The sequence below is a fragment of the Zerene cesonia genome, chromosome 5 (genome assembly GCF_012273895.1).
Source record: "Zerene cesonia ecotype Mississippi chromosome 5, Zerene_cesonia_1.1, whole genome shotgun sequence".
NCBI lineage: Eukaryota > Metazoa > Arthropoda > Insecta > Lepidoptera > Pieridae > Zerene > Zerene cesonia.
In genome coordinates, this window is record NC_052106.1 from 7,367,788 (window position 1) to 7,387,520 (window position 19,733).

At 32.6% G+C, this 19,733-nt stretch overlaps 3 protein-coding genes across 7 annotated transcripts in view; 2 read left to right on the top strand and 1 right to left on the bottom strand.

Annotated features, from left to right (window-relative positions):
* Positions 1-1,517: 1,517 nt before the first annotated feature.
* On the bottom strand, positions 1,518-16,498 carry LOC119839915 (glutathione S-transferase 2-like). Of its 5 annotated transcripts, none has more exons than XM_038366356.1 (5): positions 16,346-16,482; positions 6,104-6,242; positions 3,503-3,670; positions 2,844-2,986; positions 1,518-2,436 (listed from the first exon to the last, which is right to left on the bottom strand). In XM_038366356.1, exons 2-5 carry the CDS (start codon positions 6,234-6,236, stop codon positions 2,266-2,268), a joined length of 615 nt encoding a protein of 204 aa, XP_038222284.1. In that variant the 5' UTR covers positions 6,237-6,242; positions 16,346-16,482; the 3' UTR covers positions 1,518-2,265. The 5 variants fall into 5 exon arrangements, with proteins under 5 accessions (XP_038222284.1, XP_038222283.1, XP_038222282.1 ...); XM_038366355.1 differs by lacking the exon at positions 16,346-16,482 and adding an exon at positions 7,267-7,392; XM_038366354.1 differs by lacking the exon at positions 16,346-16,482 and adding an exon at positions 7,213-7,356.
* LOC119839916 (non-structural maintenance of chromosomes element 3 homolog) lies at positions 8,636-12,321 on the top strand. The gene is made up of 5 exons (XM_038366357.1): positions 8,636-8,989; positions 9,429-9,603; positions 10,313-10,425; positions 11,073-11,168; positions 12,179-12,321. The coding sequence occupies exons 1-5, from the start codon at positions 8,777-8,779 to the stop codon at positions 12,242-12,244; spliced, it is 663 nt and encodes a 220-aa protein (XP_038222285.1). The 5' UTR covers positions 8,636-8,776; the 3' UTR covers positions 12,245-12,321.
* A 634-nt stretch (positions 16,499-17,132) lies between the features above and the next one.
* The window catches only part of LOC119840062 (mitochondrial 2-oxoglutarate/malate carrier protein), a 12,055-nt gene continuing 9,454 nt past the window's right edge, over positions 17,133-19,733 (top strand). The window contains exons 1-2 of the mRNA XM_038366563.1: positions 17,133-17,356; positions 18,675-18,893. Of these exons, the coding sequence (XP_038222491.1) occupies positions 17,271-17,356; positions 18,675-18,893 (305 nt within the window). The 5' untranslated portion in view covers positions 17,133-17,270. The remainder of the gene's footprint in view (positions 17,357-18,674; positions 18,894-19,733) is intronic.

Here is a 19,733-nt window from a genome sequence, read left to right on the forward strand (position 1 = left end):
CTGCAACAGGCGACTGATGACAGAATCCTGAATCACAGATTAAGTACTAGTTATTCCGTACAGAATACTGAATAACTACTGTCTGCTGCTACTACTTACCAGCTGAACGGTGATTGGTGGTTCTGATAATGTTCTTTTATGACTATAGATTATAATAGAAATAATTTATCAGAAATTATTCACCATAGACAAATGTGCTTCGATTACTAATACCTCTGGATATTGTGGCAGTGAATTGAAACATCGGCAAATAACAGCACTCTTGAAAAGCGAGTTCTCATTTTGTCTTTCGAAGACGCCGTTGCAAAAATAATGCCCTAAAAAGCAATTTAACGAACGAAGTATCGTATTTTCGGTAACTACATAGAAACTAAGTTATATTTAAAGGATTGAATAAACAAATTGTTTCATATTTTGTAGAAAATTAATAATTTAAAACGCCACTAAAAATTTTCTGTGTGCTAGAGAGCCAACACACGCTCGTTTCACATTCGTTTTTTATTGATATGGGCTTTGGTCAGTCTCTATGCTGTTAATATAAAATACTTTAATGTGAATGTACTTATAGCACAGTATGTATGTATAACTTACTTGTAATCGGTAATCTATAAATAATGTTACTAACATACATATGCCAAAGACATAAACGCAAAGAATTAATAAGCTTTTACGTTCATTCACGTCGTAAATTAATTTTGTCTTCCGTGCGCCTCTATTATCTCCTGTAGTTAGAAGACGAAATTCAAATAAATATGAAACGAAACAAAACGACGCAGCTGGCAAAGCAATGAGGCGATAAAGTACTTTATCTGTTACTAGATAAGATTGTTATCATATTAAATATCATTTTGCTTATTTCGTTTCGTTATATCACTTCGTGTCATGTCTATAATTAGGACTTAAAAGTGTTATTAGTTATTTAGCTATGATTTTGTATGTAACCCGCTATCTAGTGGTATTGTTGTAAGTGTGGTGTCGCATAGTACTTATTATTGTGAGCTACCTAACTTATATACTACTACTACTATTTAGTTTTTGCTTGCATGATTTTCGAAATATTTCCTTGAAAAATCGGGGGACTGCAATAAAATATTAGTTAGGTATGACTGGGGTATAATAGAAAAGTGTGAATGGGTCGCTAAAGCAAATAATTGACAATAGACGTTAGAGAATATTGTTCTTGTCTCTTGAAAAGGCATCTGTCATCTGGTTCTACTGACAACCTTGTATGTAATTGTATGAAATTAAGTTTGTAAATAAAAATATTTCAATGAAAATTTTATAATTTACAATACGTTATTTTTTATATTTTAGCTCGAAGAATCTTCAGATAGTTTGGGTAATAAATGTGTTCGTAATAATATGTTTGTCCACATGCAAATTAAAAACCAAAATGACGAGTTGATATACGATATTAGTTTTTTAGACAGTACTTTAAAAGTATGATCAAATTACTCAAAGTAATTATAAGGGGAATCAGGGAAATTAGTTAAAAAGGTAAAGAAAAACTAAAAGAATACTAATATAGAAACATTTATTATGTTTTACACCTCATCACAATATATTATATAAATGTAAAGTAGAATAATAAATTGATGTAATATAAGTTCATATACAACAAGCTTAACCTAGCAGCTTAGTGTTAGCAGTAATTAGTAAGTGCTTTATTATTTAGACAAAAGTATGTTAACTCCCCTCAACCATGTCATATCATATTTATATTTCTATTTTGTCATATTGCATGTAAGTACACATGAAACTTTTTGAGTTTAAGCTGTTAGAAAACTTTGTTCTAAGTACATTTAAAATGTAATAACAATAAAAACAACATACATTTATTTTTCAATTAATATTTAGAACATTCTTAAAGTACTAGTGAAACATTAAAAATAATTAAAAATACAAAATAATGACCAAATGTTATGAAATAAATGCACTTTTGAACTATTGTTTTAAATTTAAATGATTCTTCATGAAATATATTTGTGTTCAATAAACTTTATAACTGACTAAAGTTAAATTCAATTACAGTAAATCTCCATGGTGACTATCCACTTGCCCAATTGACAAAGAAACTTATTTTGTATGCATTTATTCCAAGATTATTCTTCTATGCATTAGTAATGTGCCATTTGAATTCATGATGGCCTATTGTGACGGGACATAACAAAATGCAATGTTGAGGTATAAAAGGTAGACATAAAGTATAGCAGATGAAACATTACATTTGATAGCACCTAGTAGCAAAGTTCTGAGTTCTAGAATCTAAAAGTCGCACTTGGGCGCCTTCTCACTGAAGGCCTTAACATTAGGAATAGTATAGACTGCATCTACGACCTGCTGGAAGCTGGGGTACTGCTTCTCAAGGTCTGGAACTCGCAGAATCAACTTAAAGTAGTCGAACAAGCCCGCGAAAATAAAGTCAGCCCAGGTAAGCTAAAAAGTAAAACAAATATCTAAGTTAGTCAGATATAACAGGGCGATGTGAGATTTGAAACACAGAATTTTTTTTTTTCTGTTTACTTTTTGACTTCATAAAAGAAGCTTCCCAGTTCAACTGGTTTTATTTGGTTTGTTTGTTTGTTCCTCTACCACTTTGTCTATCATCATGTAATTTTTTTTACATAATAAGAGTTCAATGGCGCCTGATCACCCCTGGCCATGAATATTAACAGAGATAGGTCTTCCGCAAATGCGTTGCCCGTTTAAAAGGGATGTAAGATAGGGAAACGATTGAAAACATGAATAAAGGAATGGACTAGGATGGGCGAGGAAAAAGAATATCGGTCTTCGACTACGCCTAGATTTTAGACAGTGCAGTAATTGAAGTACGTTACACTCACCTTGCCAGCGGCAATATGTCCATTGTTCTTCTTGATAACTTCATCGAGTTTCTTGAAAAACACTGGATATACATTTTTTGCGTTTTCTGCGTGCTTCTTCTCCTTTAATTCCGCATCCTGTTCGTAATGGATTACCACCGCCTCTGTTTGCGTAAACTATAGCTATTATTTCTGATATTAAGCACTTCAATTCTTGTAATTATTCACATCTGAGCGTGCATAAACTAAAAAATATTTATCTCTCACCACAGCAAAGCTACATAATTCAGAATAACAGGTTGTTTTTTTATATCTGGTCAGTTCTGCTACGAGCAGAGCTAATTCTCTATACATATTTTTAATTATTATTTTTCTTAACGCTTAACTAAATGTTTTAATTTGTAATTATTTAAGAGCAACAATTTTTCTAAAAGAAGTCGTTTTAGAAATAACTATATATGTAGTTATTTGCCAACGTTCTATCGTTTTGAATATCATGCGAAACAGTCAGACAATGCAACGCAGTATGAAGTTAGTTTATTATCAACTATTAGCTTTATAAATACTGCCTATTTAGGAACAAGATTACCAATTGCAGTATATCATTTTATCCCGATCTTCACAGCCAAACTTTGACCTTTCATCCATTTAAAACGCTCGGTTTATAATTCACAACTCACTGGTTCTCGTTTCGTTAATGTAGTCCACCATTTGATCGATCTCAAACTCTTCTTCTGCGTTGTCGCCGGCAACACCGTACTTGCGGCCGAGGTAGCGGGCAATCGCGAGGCTCTGGGCGTACTGCTTGCCGTCTATCTCCAGCACTGGCATTTGACCGAAGGGAGTCGCTAGACAATGGGACAAACAATTAGTAAATAGAAAATATAGGAAAAAGGGAACCGATTTAATATCCGGGTGAGGCATGTATCTTGTAACTACGGATGAAAATGGATATAGAATTATGCAATTGTGGATGATTGTTAAGGGCAAGTAACGTTGCTCTTATGTAAATCTTGTGACTATAAGTCGTAGTAAATTTTGTTTGTATGCTGGACAAATCTCTGGGTTTTGGTATGCTCGTTTTATATAAAGCGTGTATCTTCTTTTATATAACAGTGCAATAAAAAATCTCATAAATGGACGAATAAAAGATACACGAGGGGGCAGGGCTTAACCGTGACACGTGGTAAGACGTCCATTTACTTTTAATATTTCAGACGACATAATTACGGCATACATTTTAATATTATTACTAGCTGCACGCTCCGACCGGGTTAGTCGTTGATCTTAATTGAAAGAAAAAAAGATATAATATAAACTATCCTACCTTTTATATTGGATCAAACTGCACATGGTGTGCAAATTTGATTAAAATAGGTTGAATATCTTAGGAGTACATCGCGGACAAACAAAATACCGAGTATTTTATATCTAAAAATCAAGCAGGAATTTAGCATCGCCATGTTTGTGTTCAAATTACTAACATATTACGGTGTATAGCGCCGTTTTCGTCTGTATTTTACATCATTATACATTTAACCTTGAAACGTTGAAGCCAAATGTACGTAATTTATAGTCCCAGCATTTTTTATTTACACAAAAACTCGGTTCGGCAAAGTTCGGTTTGAATATCTCGATCGTGGTTTCGGTGCTAAATATCGATTTTGGCTGGAATAAGAAGTTCGAACAATCGGGCATAAGAATTGAAATAAGCAATAATTTAGATTATGCGATTTTATTTATACTAATTCAGGTTATTTGAAAAAAAAAAATATTATATATTGTATAGGTACACTCAACGTTGTCTACCTGTCAGCTATCACTCAGATTATAATCAAATTTAAGACAATTTATGTTATCAAATCGTAAAAAAAATTATTCGACGTTGATATGATTTTAGATTTAATCGTAATAAAGCACCACACACGAGACAAAGATAGTGGTTTTATAATAAGTATTTAAGAATATAATTATATAAAAAAATCGATAAACAAAATGGCGAAGTTTAAGCGCCCATTAAATATCCCTCAAATGGTTTCGCGGGTTTTTAATATAAGATTGATCTGCGCAATTCGTCTACTTCGCTAGCACGATGTGCTTTATGCTTATAATATACTAGCTGTTTGCCTCGACTTCGCCCCTGTTATATAATATATATCCTATGTCACTCAGTGAAGTTGCAGCTTTCTAATGATGAAATAATTTTTTAAATCGGTTCAGTGGTTGGTTCAGTGGTTTTGTGTGAAAACGTTACATACGTACAAAATTTTCCTACAAGAATCATCCGATCGTCTGATTTACAAATCACAATGACCCTGCAAATATCAGCAATGACTTTGCGAAATATACCTAACAGCTGGTCACCGGATGTTATCTGATACAACACCACGAAGAATTTTGTGCAAGTCATACCAGTCATACCCCACCCAACGGTGATACGGTTAAATTATCTATCTGTACTATAATAATATTCAACAAGGTCGAGGTTCTGGATATTGATATTTTGAAGAAAATTTCAAAGGCTCTAAATAGATAAACAAGTCACAACACAAATGCACGCGTTTTTTTTTATAACTTTCGAAAAATTTATGTATAGAATACGGGCGTAAGGACACAATTGGGAGAAGCCTCTGGCTCCTGAGACACAGAGTTTAACTAGTTCAGGAGCCTAAGGATTATTGACATTATAGTTGTAAGATTATTACTAAATAAAGATTTCTTCTGTGTGTCTGCTTCTTTCATATCCTGATATCAAGTACACAATTAGTGTTTCTTTATGTCATCAATACGATCTAAGTAATTAGTTAAAATTCAAATTTTATATTGATATGTTTTCGTTTTGAGACAAAATTCAATGTTCAATGAGATTTACTATCATGGAAGATATTACTTACATGATTTACTCTTATCTTATATAAGCCGAGAATAAATCATACGCGATTAGAAACATGTATTGCTTAATAATGTGTTCTAAAAGGATAAAAGAATTAAAGTATTTTATCTATAGGTAATGGAAAACCTCAAAAAATGAATAAATCACCATACCAAACTAATGTCAAAATTTCTTTCTCCACACGACACCCTTCCAACCACAAGCTTTTATTTTTATTCAGATTGAATACGGCGTGTCTATAGCATATATTTTATTTTTTAATGATAATAACTTTTTTTTCATTGATTTCAACACAACATAATTTTGGAATTTCCTTTAGCAACCAAAAACTACATTATTCTTAACTGCCAGGCTATATTTATTCAATGTAATACATAATTTTACTCACTTGGTTTGACGGAGGGCCACTGAGCAAAGGGGATCCTCTGGTCTTCGAACTCCTGGCCTCCGTAAGCGAGGAGAAGCCTTATGGGCTCGCCGACGGCTTTCGCTTCGAAGTATTTGAACACAACCTTAGGCATTTTGTCCTGGGAAAAATGAAACCTGTAAGTTGGTACCTACATCTATCTCTTACGTCCTAAATTTTTATTCCTAGTCGTTAACAAATGAATTAGGAGATTAAGCACTCAGATATTGAATGCTGCAAAATCTTCACACGAGAATATGTGTTCGAAAATTATACAAAATGTTTTGTAGCATATAAATCCTATCCTACTAATATTATAAATGCGAAAGTTTGTAAGAATGTGTGTGTGTTTGTTGCTCTTTCACGCAAAAACTACTGAACCGATTGCAATGAAATTTGTTACGTAGACAGCTGCTGGAACATATAGGCAACTTTGTATCCCGATATTCGTACGGGATACGGGCTTACGCGGGTGAAAGCCGCGGGGCGCAGCTAGTATTATAATATGCGAATCTTAATGGTGACGGTTTGGGAAATGCACCTGTAATGTTACAGTTTCTTTCTTTGAATAAATAAATAACATCGGTTTCGAATTCGATTTTTTCTAACATTTTTTGTTTTTTTTTTTTTGAGTTGTATACTAAACATTTTTTTTTTATTGTAATGTTTTAAAATGCTTTACGGGCGGGTTAATATCTATCCAGGCATCGATAAGTATAAAAATAGTAATGCTGGCGTAACGATAAACTCCTCAAAATTGTGTTGACTTTGAAAAATCTAAATTACACACTGTATATGACCGATACAATATTCGGTTTAATATCGGAATAACGAATAAACTTACTCAAAATGTCCCACACCTTTGTCCAGGAAAATATGTTATAAATAGAATTGAAACAAATAATAAATGTAACGAATTAAAACTATATAGAAATATAGCTAATTATTTACATTCAATTTGAATATATCCTTAGCTTGTTAACGTTTGCAGAAGAATCTTATTTCTAGCAATAATAATAGCTACAGATTGTTAATATTTTTTACAACCGAACCACGTATAATACAAATAATTATAAATTAATATGACTTACGAAAAAAATCAGCGTCTAATAGATAGTTAAAAAAAGAAGCTACTCAACCGCTACCTAGATGCACTGCTGTATAACAACGAACAATCTGCTCCAAACTGCCGGCTGGCGACCTTGCCCAAAGTACTCTGCGGAGGCCACAGATTACAGAATACCTAATCTTCTGACTGAACTGTGATTGGTGGTGCCAATTGCTAAAACTTTGTACAGACCGATCCGAATCCCGCGCGGGACGCGATTCTCTTTCACCGATAACATAATCTTCTGTATATATGATATATATTCTTATTCTATAGATATGTATGAATATGTTCACATTAACGCGAATACACACACGCAATGTGCATTATAATGTCTAATTTTTTGAAATACCGTTTAATACTGAATCATTATTAAATTAAAATATAATTATACACTATAATAAAAAACACTACACCATAAATAAAACTAATATGTACTCGTACATACATAACATCTTTGTTTACTTGGTCCTAATATGGGTATCAATGTGAAACTAAATTCTCCTATTATAATTACCTAAAATCATGCGGGGCAGTGATGTGGCGATACCTTTGAATTGAAAATAAATTATATATACAAGAAAACTAATGTCTTTAATAAAAAAAAAAATACCTAAATAATTTAATAAGATTTGTTATAAAATAAATTAATGTTTTAGCAATGTAAATAAAACACAATTTTTCGTCAGAATACATTGAACATTTTTGAAAAAAAGTACTGACAATTATGGAAAATAATTAATTCGAGAAGCTGTATTTGATAAATTAGTTTATAAAGAAACCTATAAATTCACAAAACAAACGTAAAATGGATAGATCGGTCGTAGAAATAAATATCACTATTCAGCTTTTAATTTACCTACGAAGACTATTAATTGCGCATTAAGTTAAAACCACGGACGAACCCGCGGGAGCGAGTTTTTCTATGATTTTTCTATAGCTTTATTCCTTATCAATTCTCTTAGAGTTACAAACGTCAATCTAAAAGTTCTTGAAAACTTTCGCATTTATAATATTGATACGATACGCAGTATTTTTGAAATCGGTCAAGAAGTTCTTAGAAAAAATCCTTACAAATCAATATACAATTATGTTCACTATTGAATCTTATATATAAAATTCCCGTGTCACAATTTTAGTTATCAAACTCCTCCGAAACGGCTGGACCGATTCTAATGAAATTTTGTGTACATATTGGGTATGTCTGTCGGCCCACGTCTATTTTCATACCCCTAAATGATAAGCGTAAGGCAGAACAGAGTTTGCCGAGTCAGCTTGTAAGAATTTAGATGACCAATATATATACAGACATTGAGCAGTCTATATTTTAGAAAAATTGCAATGTTCATACGCGAGCATGGTTCTTGACATAGACTATCATATGTCAATGTCAATTTTCATATCATACTGACAAGACATTCTCTCATCGCATTCCCTGTATCTGAGTTTTTATTTTGTAAACAAATATAATATTAGCATTTTACAATTCCTCCGTCATTTTTAATGTGTTTAAATAATCAAATTGAATACTTATATAATTCACGAAGATGCCAGGAAGGCCCAGTAGAAATAATACTGAAGAATCTTTGGATAATTTAGGTGACGCTATTAACGAGTGTGTTCGTTATATTTTGTGTCGAGAAGGAAGTAAAATACCGATAAAACGTGTTGATATTATAAAATTTTTGAATAGTACTTGCCAAGTGTCAACAAATCAAGTCAATTCAATTATCCGGGAATCTGAGACGATTTTAAAACAGGTACAGAGAAACTTGCATTCAGTCGTCACAATCATATTAATTTATCTTTAAACGGAACATACAACTGCAGCTATGTACCTAATTAAATGGCAATGAAGGCAACCTCTTTTGCTTAAGCTAACAACTTAATATAAACACTAAAAAAATAATACATTTAGAAAATAAGGACTTTTTAACGGATTACGCGAGTATTATACATTTAGAAAATAAAGACTTTTTAACGGATTTTTAACGCGATTTATTCATTATGTTATTACCCCACAATTTCAAACACTACAGCGAGGTTGGTCACGGGGAGACACTTTCCTTGTGACCATGCTCGCTGTAATAATGAATAAATCGCGTTTAAAGTCTGTTAATAAGTCTTTAATCTCTAAATCACTGTGTTGCTAAAATGTTATACATATGATTATTGCATATTTATCATTTTTTGTTACAGATATATGGTTATAAGTTAGTTCAAGTTGATTCAAAGAGTGGTATTCAATATATAGTTGTGCTGGTTGAACCAAGTGAAGGATCCTTACTTTCATCCACAATAGACCCACATCAACGTCAGTTGCTTGTAGCTGCATTGACACACATTTTAATGAGCAGAGCTCCTGTGAAAGAAGGTATGTATTTTGGACAATAATAACTTTTCTCTATTAATAAAAGTAATACTTGCTATGAGGTGAATTGATAGATGAGTTATATTCTAACATTGTCAATAAAAATAACCCTTTTAAAGAAGTCTAAAAAACCTTCAAATAGTCAGAACTAGACTGAGTTTAAATGGGACCACACCAGCAGGTGCCTCCCTAACTTTAAAAGAAAAAGGAATTATCAAAATTGGTTCGCTAAGCCAAAAGCCCAAAAAGTAAATTTAGGAAAATCAGTCAATTGAGAACTGCTTCCATTTTAAAGTTAGTTCTAATATGATAGAAAAAAAATTGAGAGAAGAATTCTTTTCACCATGCTCTTCCATTTTACACTGAAATACAGATCCCCATGTGTACATATAGCAAGTGCATAGCAAATACATATAAGTATATAGCAAGTAGTGCTAAATATTTACAATTTCTTACTAAATTAAATTTTATGTATCATGCACATTGTTAGAAATAAATTAATTTATAATTGATTTGCAATCATTATATACAGTCTTGTTCATCATCATATTGTTATATTTAGTTATTTAGTCAAGTGGCATTATATAAACAGACATACTAAAAACATTAAAACTTTTAATATAATTAATGATTTGTTTCGTGTCATGTTCACAGTCTAATATATATGTACGATCATTGATAAACTGCCTAATTAAGTACTTTATGATTTCAGATGACATGTGGAGCTTCCTTGCAGAAACTGGTTTACTGGAGGAAAATAACTTTTCAGGACGGAAAATTCTTACTCATCTATTTACTAGACAACAATATCTGAAGTATTCAAAGGTAATATATTATAACTATCTTTCTAGCTTTTGTTAAGTCATAATGAAGATTCTTATTCTTATAGAGAAAAAAATGTACCACGGGTGAAGCCGGGACAGACCGCTTGTCTTTAATATAGCGCCATCTATCGGAGTTCATAAAAGGAGTAGTTCAGATGCGCGTCATAATATAACAATATTGTTGAGCTAGATAACTTTCAAAAGCGGTTGTGGATTGATTTAAAAAGAAACTTTTAATTCGGATTTTACGAATATAATTTATTATACATGTAGATTTGAATATACTGTTATCTTAAGACTAACTGAATCTAATTCTATTGTCCACCGTTCCAGCGATAGACGCGATAAGGCTGCTGCATTGCTGACGATGCGTCTGGGGCGGTGGCATGATTTTAGGGTTAGACACATATTCATAGGAGGAGCGGTTATGACAACATTACTAGCTTTAAGTAAATTTGCATTGGTTTATGTAGAAATTGCAATTTTATAAATGCAATTCTATTAGTTTCCAAATCTGAATGTGTATGTTTGTATGCTGCGCAAAGAATACACTCTCTAAAGCTATTATAGGTTGAATACGTAATTAATGTAATTTTTTTAAATCTTTAATTATCACATTGTTTATTAACCTTCTATTATCACTTTCAGGTTGGTGAAGGAGATTTGGCACGAAATCTATTTGAATGGGGTCGGCGGGCTATAGAGGAGGTCCCAAAAATATTTCTTCTGAATAAGGTTGCACAAGTATGTATTTAGCCATTTTTTTTTCCTACAATGTTGAAAAAGTTTCGTTTCATATATAGAAAATAACTTCTGTATACATCTAAATGAAACTAGTAAATGTTGATCTTGGAGCCCATCAATTATAGATGATTTTTTATGTCATAGCGGGCAACTGAGCTGGTGGCTCGCCTGATGGTACGCTATCACCACCGCCCATGAACATTCGCAAAGGTAGGGCCTCTGCGAATGCGCTGCCCGCTTTTTTGGGGTAAGGGAAAAGGAATGGATTAACGCCTGGAAAGAAGGAATGGACTGGGACGGGTGAGGAAAAGGAAACGGGCCTCCGGCTCCCCCACTCACCGTACGAAACACAGTGGCATGCCACTATTTCACGCCGGTTTTCTGTGCGGGTGTGGTACTTCCCCGGTGCGAGCTGGCCCAATTCGTGCCGAAGCGTGCTCGACTCCCACAAGATGATTTATTATAACTTCTGGTTAACTTGCCTGCCTGCGAAAGTAACTCTACCTCTTCACGCCTAAACGATTGAACCGTAAACCCAAATAGATGAAATTTAAATAATTATTTATAATTTATACAATTATTGTTTGATACCCCGAGACACAATAGTTTTTATGAAAAATCCCAAGACTATCTTTTCCTTCACTCCGCGAGCGAAGCCGCGGCCGGAAACCAATAGATGTTATTTGATGAAAAGAATTTTTAGCATGTAGGGATTTACAAAGAAATAGTTTAATGTACACATATAAATTGAGTACTTATATTTCTAGTAAGCATTTTTTTCTACTTGTAAAATCAATCCCAGACTAGTGCAATGACTTTAGAAGTGTATTGATAAAGAGGCACTACCTCTATGAATGTTTATGGACGGTGGTGATCGCTTACAACCAGGCAAACCATCAGCTCAGTTGCCGAAGGAAGAGGACCTTCAGGGGAGGGAGTCGGTGGCATTTTTGTAGAACTATTGAAAACCTGTACAATGTCATAAATATAACCAGCATATAATATTTCAGGCATTGGGGAAAGAACCAACCTACTGGTCTGAACACTATAAAGATTGCACCACTGAGCAAGAGTGAATATTATTTAAGTAATTCTGTATATTGTGTATCCTGAAATAATTATTGAGTTTTTAATAATAAATTGTGTTTATATTGCAATAAAATTTTACTTACTTACCATTACCACAGACTAATACAAAGTTACTTTGCTCCTTTGTAGGTTAATATTAATTATTATTAGGCCTTTAGTTCTTTAGGAAAGCAATCAGGAGTTCACAATGGAATTAATCTATATAGTAATAAGTAAAGCTGAAGAATTTGTTTGTAGTAAGCAAACAAGCTTGAACGCGTTGATCTCAGGAACTGCTGGCCCGATTTGGTTGAATTTTGATGCACAATAATTTATGATCCGAAAAGAACATATAGATTTTATTCTAGAAATCCTACTAGCTGGCGACCATGTCGAGAAAATCCATTATCTAATTTTTCCTTTTGATGTGCATTTCGAGCATTTGAAAAACCCTAAGCTTTAATAAAATTAACAATACAGCATCTAATAAAATGCACTAGTGCTAATTACGTTTAAAAATAATTAAGTTAATAATTATGGAAAGTAAATTATATTTTTATAGAAAGTGTTTAACAGAACAAAAAAAAAAAGATTAGGCAAGAATAAGTCCAACATAATCTTATATGTATAAGACACATTTATTTACACACACTATAAATCACAATAATGTATATAATTTTCGGTTCTGTCCTTTAGCCTCCATTTTACTTCCGAATGCATTTAAACATGTCAGGTGAAATAAAAAAAAAAACCTTATTGACTCTTATATGGAGAAAAAAAAAATGTAAAGAAATTAAATGAATGAATTAAGCAATAATAGTATTGTCAGTGGTAGCATTTGTTAAAATAACTAAACATTTATAAAACAAGTTGAATGTTTCAATGTATTCATCAGAAAATGGGACATCATTCAGAACATCCATGATTTTCTTGGCTTCGTCATAAAACTTTGGGGCACGGTTGTGATCGCACGTATTTGTTAAACGAATGATATTGAATTGCCTATAAAATTGTTTTTGCTTGTCAGAAAGTGTGGTTAATCTTTCAGCCGTTCCAAAGCATGTGGGACACGAACACACATATTTCTTGGCCTGGAACAGTTTTTGTCTATTTCCCTGCTGTGACTGGTCACTGTAAAGAGAACATAATCTGAAATTAAGTTGAAACACTAATAGTAGCAATAACCAAGAAGTAGGTTTGATGCCTGGAAAATATACAAATTGTCTGCGGACAATCAATAAATCAATTAACCATATCTCACAACTGACTAATATTCGTATAATTTAAGAAATTTGTAACGCTTGTTATTAGCTATAGTTAAAATTACCGCACGAAGGAGAGAGCGAAGCGAGCGTGCCGTGAAGCGATAGGAGAGTGCTAAAATAGACGTTAGAGTGTTTTCAAACAGAAACCAGTGTGGACCAAAATATGACAATTAATTCTAGATTTATTTATTTTGCCTAGTTCTCAAAGGCTCTTAGTTCCAACTAGTTCTAGTTACTAGTACTAGGGAAAACGCCTTGTAACAAAAATTTCGTTTTAACTGTATCATATCAATATTTAATCCCTACCAAAATTCTATGTGCAAGAGTTACTGTCCCTTCTTCACGCCTAAACAACTGAACCGATTTAAATGAAGTTTGGTACAGAGATAGTTGGAGACCCGAGAAGGGCCTTAGTGTAGATTTTATATCGAAAACCCCACAGGCAACTACATGTGGAAAACCTTGAACAGTCTATTTCTTCCGTTGACTATGTGGAAAGCTATTTCTATTATGAAAAAAATCTTGTAAAATGTATAAATACCTATTCTGTGGGCCATTCAACCCAGAAACAATAACTTCCTCCCCAGGGTTTATCTTATGTTTTGCAATCAACACAGCTTTGTTGTTAAGGTAATGGATTTCAGCATTTGAATTGCAGGACACTTTCATCTTTCCAAAACACGTATAGAAAGCTGCACTCGCTTTTAGAGTCAATTTGTTTTTGTTCTGAACATACACGGACTGTATCACAGTGCTGGGCATACCAAAAATGTGTAAATGCATCATGATTCTCGCAAGTGCCCGTTTAGCCTCGATATATTCGGAGGTGTTTTTTGATGGGTAAAAATGTGGAAACTCTGATAAACAATTTATTATTTCTGCACATTCAAAACAACTGTTATACATTGGTCCATACACAAATGGTTTGTTATCCGGGAAAGACAGGATGGAAAAGAGACTGTCCGGATTTAACAATTCTTTCAAAGAGCTGTTTTTTATTCTCTCTGTTCCTAAGAGTTTGGAAGCGGCAATCAGTTCCGGCCAACTGTTAACTTTCTTGAAAAGTTTTAATATTGTTTTGATAATTAATAATGACACAGGTCTAAAGCTAAAGTTTTCAATGAATTTACATTCAATGTCATGGTATTCGTCGAAGCATTTTATTTTACATGTTTCGCTGCAAAACATACAGTAACAACAAGTGTCGCATGGTAGTAGACATGGCGTAATTTTAAGACAATAGTAGCATGCTGAGTAGATATCTTCAGGATGTATAGAAGTCACATAGGCAGTTTCATGTGCCAGTACCATACCAGACTTTATCTCCTCCACGGCAGTCAGTTTCAGTTCATATTCATCATTGATTTCAATTTTTATTTGTGAAGATATAGAGGGTAGGATGGTATCACAAGGACTTTTAATTTTGAAATAATCCTTGCATTTCATTTTGTAAAATTCACTTGGAACATGGTAATTTGCTTCCTTCTTTCGCTTTATGAGCTTTTTCTCTATATCAGCTGGGCATCCGAGAGCAAAGCATCTGTCTATATCTTTAATACAGTCAATGTAACATTTCGTTTTAAGAAAGAGAGCTGATCTGTTACTATATGCGAGTTTGATTGCTCTTCCGTCCTTTGGAGCATGACAAAGTGCTTTATTGTAACATTGCAAAGATGCATGATAATCACCTTTATTAAAGAAATCATTTCCTATCGTACGAAGACCATCAGATTCCAATTCTAACTTTCCATTACTAGGATGTTCAATACTACCTCCAGATTCTTCAAGTATGTTTAATGTAGTCATAACAACATCAGCTAGATCGTCACTCGCCATTGCATTGTATATTCGTTCAATTTTTGATTGGTCGATGGACTTATGGTACAACATTCCTCTGCTTAACATCTTTTTATCTAAAACATTGTTAACAGAAAATTTATTGTGTGCCAATATAAATTTTATGTACAGAGAAAGATTGCACTACAATAAGAGTGAAATGATTTTAAATGAGATATTTAATATAATGTTTTTGAATAATTCACTTATCATTGAAAGTGTTGTTTAACTGCTTAAAAATTTTTAAGCAAATCAGGATGAAACTACTTGTATAATTATAGTATGATGAAGAATTGGTGTTCTACAAAGAATTATAAACATAAATGCAATTAAATATGTAACACATCAATAATGTTATATCAGGCATATGTTCTATTAGGAAAGTATAGTATAGAATAGCTCTTCCACAGGTTCTTCAAAAATATTTTGTCAATGCAAGATTTATAGATACCTCCTTATTTTGGAGGGACAGAATTATTTTTTTTCATAATTGATAATATAAACATTTGTACAAATTAAGGTGTTTTTTAATCCATAAGTCCGCAAAGGTACGAGCACCATTCAGAAATTAGATAAATATAAAAATTTATTTTTATCATAGTAAATTACAGAAACAATCATACATTTATTTCTAATCAATCGAGTGCCTACCTGATATGAGAATACATATAAATACAAGCTTTCTTTGTACGCCGAACACGGTCAAAATGTAATTCAAAATTTACCTTAACGAAATTTTTAATCAGTTCGGAAGCAACAAAAACACAATTGGTACCTACCTAATTTTAAAATCGCAAGGAGGGCAGATGTCATAAATCTTGAGAGAATATAACATTAATCTGAGGATACCAATCACTCCAATCTCGAAGTCAAATATGAATATAATGTGCTGCAACTTGCATCCGAAGTAAGCCCTTTTCAAGATTATTTTTGTTAGTGTGTGTCAAATATCTTGAGACACAGACCTATCTTGCTTATTATATATTGTATACTAATATCTGTACCTACCTATACGAATACTCATTTTGCAATCACAATTCACACACTTAGTTGTTAAACTAAGTAATTACAATATTAACGTATTTGACAACATTGTAAATAGCAAAGAGTAGTATAGTAATAGCGGCACCTCAACTCTCAAGTCATGTTTTTTAAATTCCCCATTCATAGATAATAGTATTGAATAAACCACCTGTGTTAGCAACAGAGTAAATAATATAATCTGTTGACTTTTCGACTGTCCTTTTTGAATATTTCGACTTTTTTGACAAATCGGTGATGAAAGACAGGCGGGATTATTTAATTAATTACATTTGTTATTAAGTGCATGGCCTATAAGCGTATTGTACTTGTAGTACAAACTCCACTTGGGTAAGTTACCTATGGACTGTCCTAGTTGTGATGTTGTTGATGATGTTTTACATATTATTATGATCTAATATATCCTTAACGACACATTAAAACCTAAGTGGCATCGCAATGGGCGCCAGCAGGCTGCAACTCTGTCCTTTAGATCTCATTGAATCCTGAATAACGTATTTAGTAGTATTAAAAACTGGCCATTTAGATTTTAAGGTAAGGAATGTCAATAATTAATACAATTCTACGACATTGATCTTTTTTGACTTCGTTGTATTTTATACCTATTATATTTATTATACACGGTCATTACCCACTAGGCCATAAATTATAGATAAATGGGTAAAGCCATGGGTTTAATTATTAAACTGGTAACTAACTGTCAAATGCTACACTGTCAACTTCTACTGTATCTGTCAAATTTACTAATGTCATTATTGTAAGTGTAGGTACTTCGTCAGTCGTCCTGTTATTTGTTAGTTGATTCCTATTTCCACGTTGGACTAGTGTAAAATAGCATAACATTAAATGGTGTTTTATAACTAAACAGTTAATAATAAATAAATCAGTAATAATGGCTCAGACTCAAACGGTCGCAACACCTGTTAAAGAGCGATATATTCCAAATGGATTGAAATTTGCCTTCGGTGGTCTTGCAGGGTTTGTATATTTATTTAACGATACTGTGTATTTTCAGCATTTACATATATATAAACTGCCTATGTTCAGTTAGCTCTTTTCTGTTAATGCTAAAGGTAGACATTTACCGAAGACTGTTTTAATTAAATTTTTGGTAATATCTAATCATATGGTTTTGATGTGCATGACCTTCAAATTTTTATTATTATGTTGATACAATGATTATATAATGCATAATAAATGCTTTTTCCTATAAATTTAAAGGCCTCTTTTTTTACAAGAAGTGATAATTGAAACAAAACAATTTTTTACTGTCTTATAAACATTTGATATTATGTTATAAATTTCATTCATCACCTCAAGGGCATTAGGGTTAAAAATTAAAAGCTCTGACTTAAACATTAAAATCATTACTTACATATATGATATCCACCTATTGCACTACACTGAATTCAGTCATCTTAATTTTGTTGTTACTGAATGCAGGAAGGTGTAATCACATTCAGAGAGATTGTATCCTAAATCTAGAATCCACATGGTTTCCGACTGACTGAGTCCTTTAGAAGCCTAATTAGAAACACATTACTGTGTAATGGCATTACTTAAAACTTATTCAAACAAATTTGACTTTTATAAATAGTCCAATTTTGTTCAGTGGCATTTTTTGTAAGGCAAACCTTGTACCAAACCTTGGTGTAATAATGAATTGAATTTTAAATATTTATATGAATGTCCTATTCTGATAAGATTTTGCTTATGAATTAAAACTGTCAGAAGATTTTTTAATATGTAAAGTGATCTTGATTCCATTTGTAAATAATTTCTGAATCCCTCAGTTATAAACCACTCATAATGTCCATTATCTGATTCAAAACCTAAATTTAGGTCAGTGTGATCAGAAGCCTCTAAATTCTAAATTAACTTCTTAATAACAAATTTTTAAGGAACAGAAAAAATTTGCACATGAGGCGGGATTCGAGCCTGGGTCTTTTTGCCAAAAAGTAGTAATGCCTATTGCCTCCTTGGCCTAAATTATTTGTATTTAATTTCAATGCTATAAAAGTAAAAATTTTTATTTTCTTTTTAATTTATAAACTAAATTCATTGCATTATTTACTAGGCTAAGCGATAAAAAGCAAAGTCCTATGCCATCCTTATTAGTTACTAGCGATGCACCCTGGCTTCTGTGGCACCTTTTTTTCTCCAAAAGAACTTTCTTCATGCCTTATCAAAAATGTTAAAAACGTTTTCCCCAAATCAATTGATCGTAATATTACTTAGCAACAGATTTGATGATAATTTTTTTCATTATCTTGATAATTTTCGTGTTATTTTTCAGCATGGCCGCCACGTGTGTAGTGCAACCTTTGGATTTGATCAAGACTCGAATGCAATTGAGTGGTGGGGGTCGGTCGTCGTTTACTGTGGCCGGCGAGATCATAGCCAGAGAGGGTTTTGTGGCCTTGTATGCTGGGCTATCTGCGGGTTTGCTGCGACAAGCGACGTACACTACTACACGTCTTGGTGTATATAGCTGGCTCTTTGATTCTTATAAAGAGTGAGTAGAACGGTGTATATCTTATCTATATATGTATATATGTATATATGTCACCGTAAAATTGTAACCAGCGTTAGATTATAATCTAAACTGCGAGATTGTAATCTGTCGAATAGTTGTGATAATACGGATATAAAGATACGGTTTACAATTGAAAACATTGCTAGTTTATAATCTAATCATGTGAAATCATTAAATTCTGAAATGGGCCTTCGATGTGATTCGGTGGGGTTAGGTTCGGTTTGTTCTATTTAAAACTAGCTTTTATCCGCGGCTTCGCACGTCGTAGATTCGGAGAAGTTTAATGGATTTAATGATAGGTATATATAAGCTTTCCTTTTGAATTGCTCTATCTATTACAAAAACCCCCATCAAAATCTTTAGTGTAATTTCTAAGCATACAGACACACAGATAGACTACACGGAAACAGGAACCCATCGAAACAGCTCTGTCAATTCTCGACAAGATATAATAAATATCACCATTAATTTTTTTAGGAATGATATATAGTTAAAATTATTATACCAAAATTTCATTGACATATGGACAAAAATATCAATAGCGTTTGAATAAAGATTTTTTGCTTAATAAGATGTTACTGTTGGTTAAACTGTTGAAACTAAAGGATTGTAAATAATTACAACTAGTTCTTACTAGATGTACATACGTACAGAGATCTTCCTATTTATTATATTAATAGGCTGGAATTCAAATTATCAATATAAATACATAATATTGTCAGAAAGTATCTAGAGGCACACACTATTTACTTAGTCTGGCCATAAATACTGTTACACTTAATTATAAAAAAATATTACATTTGAATTTCGAATCTGTCA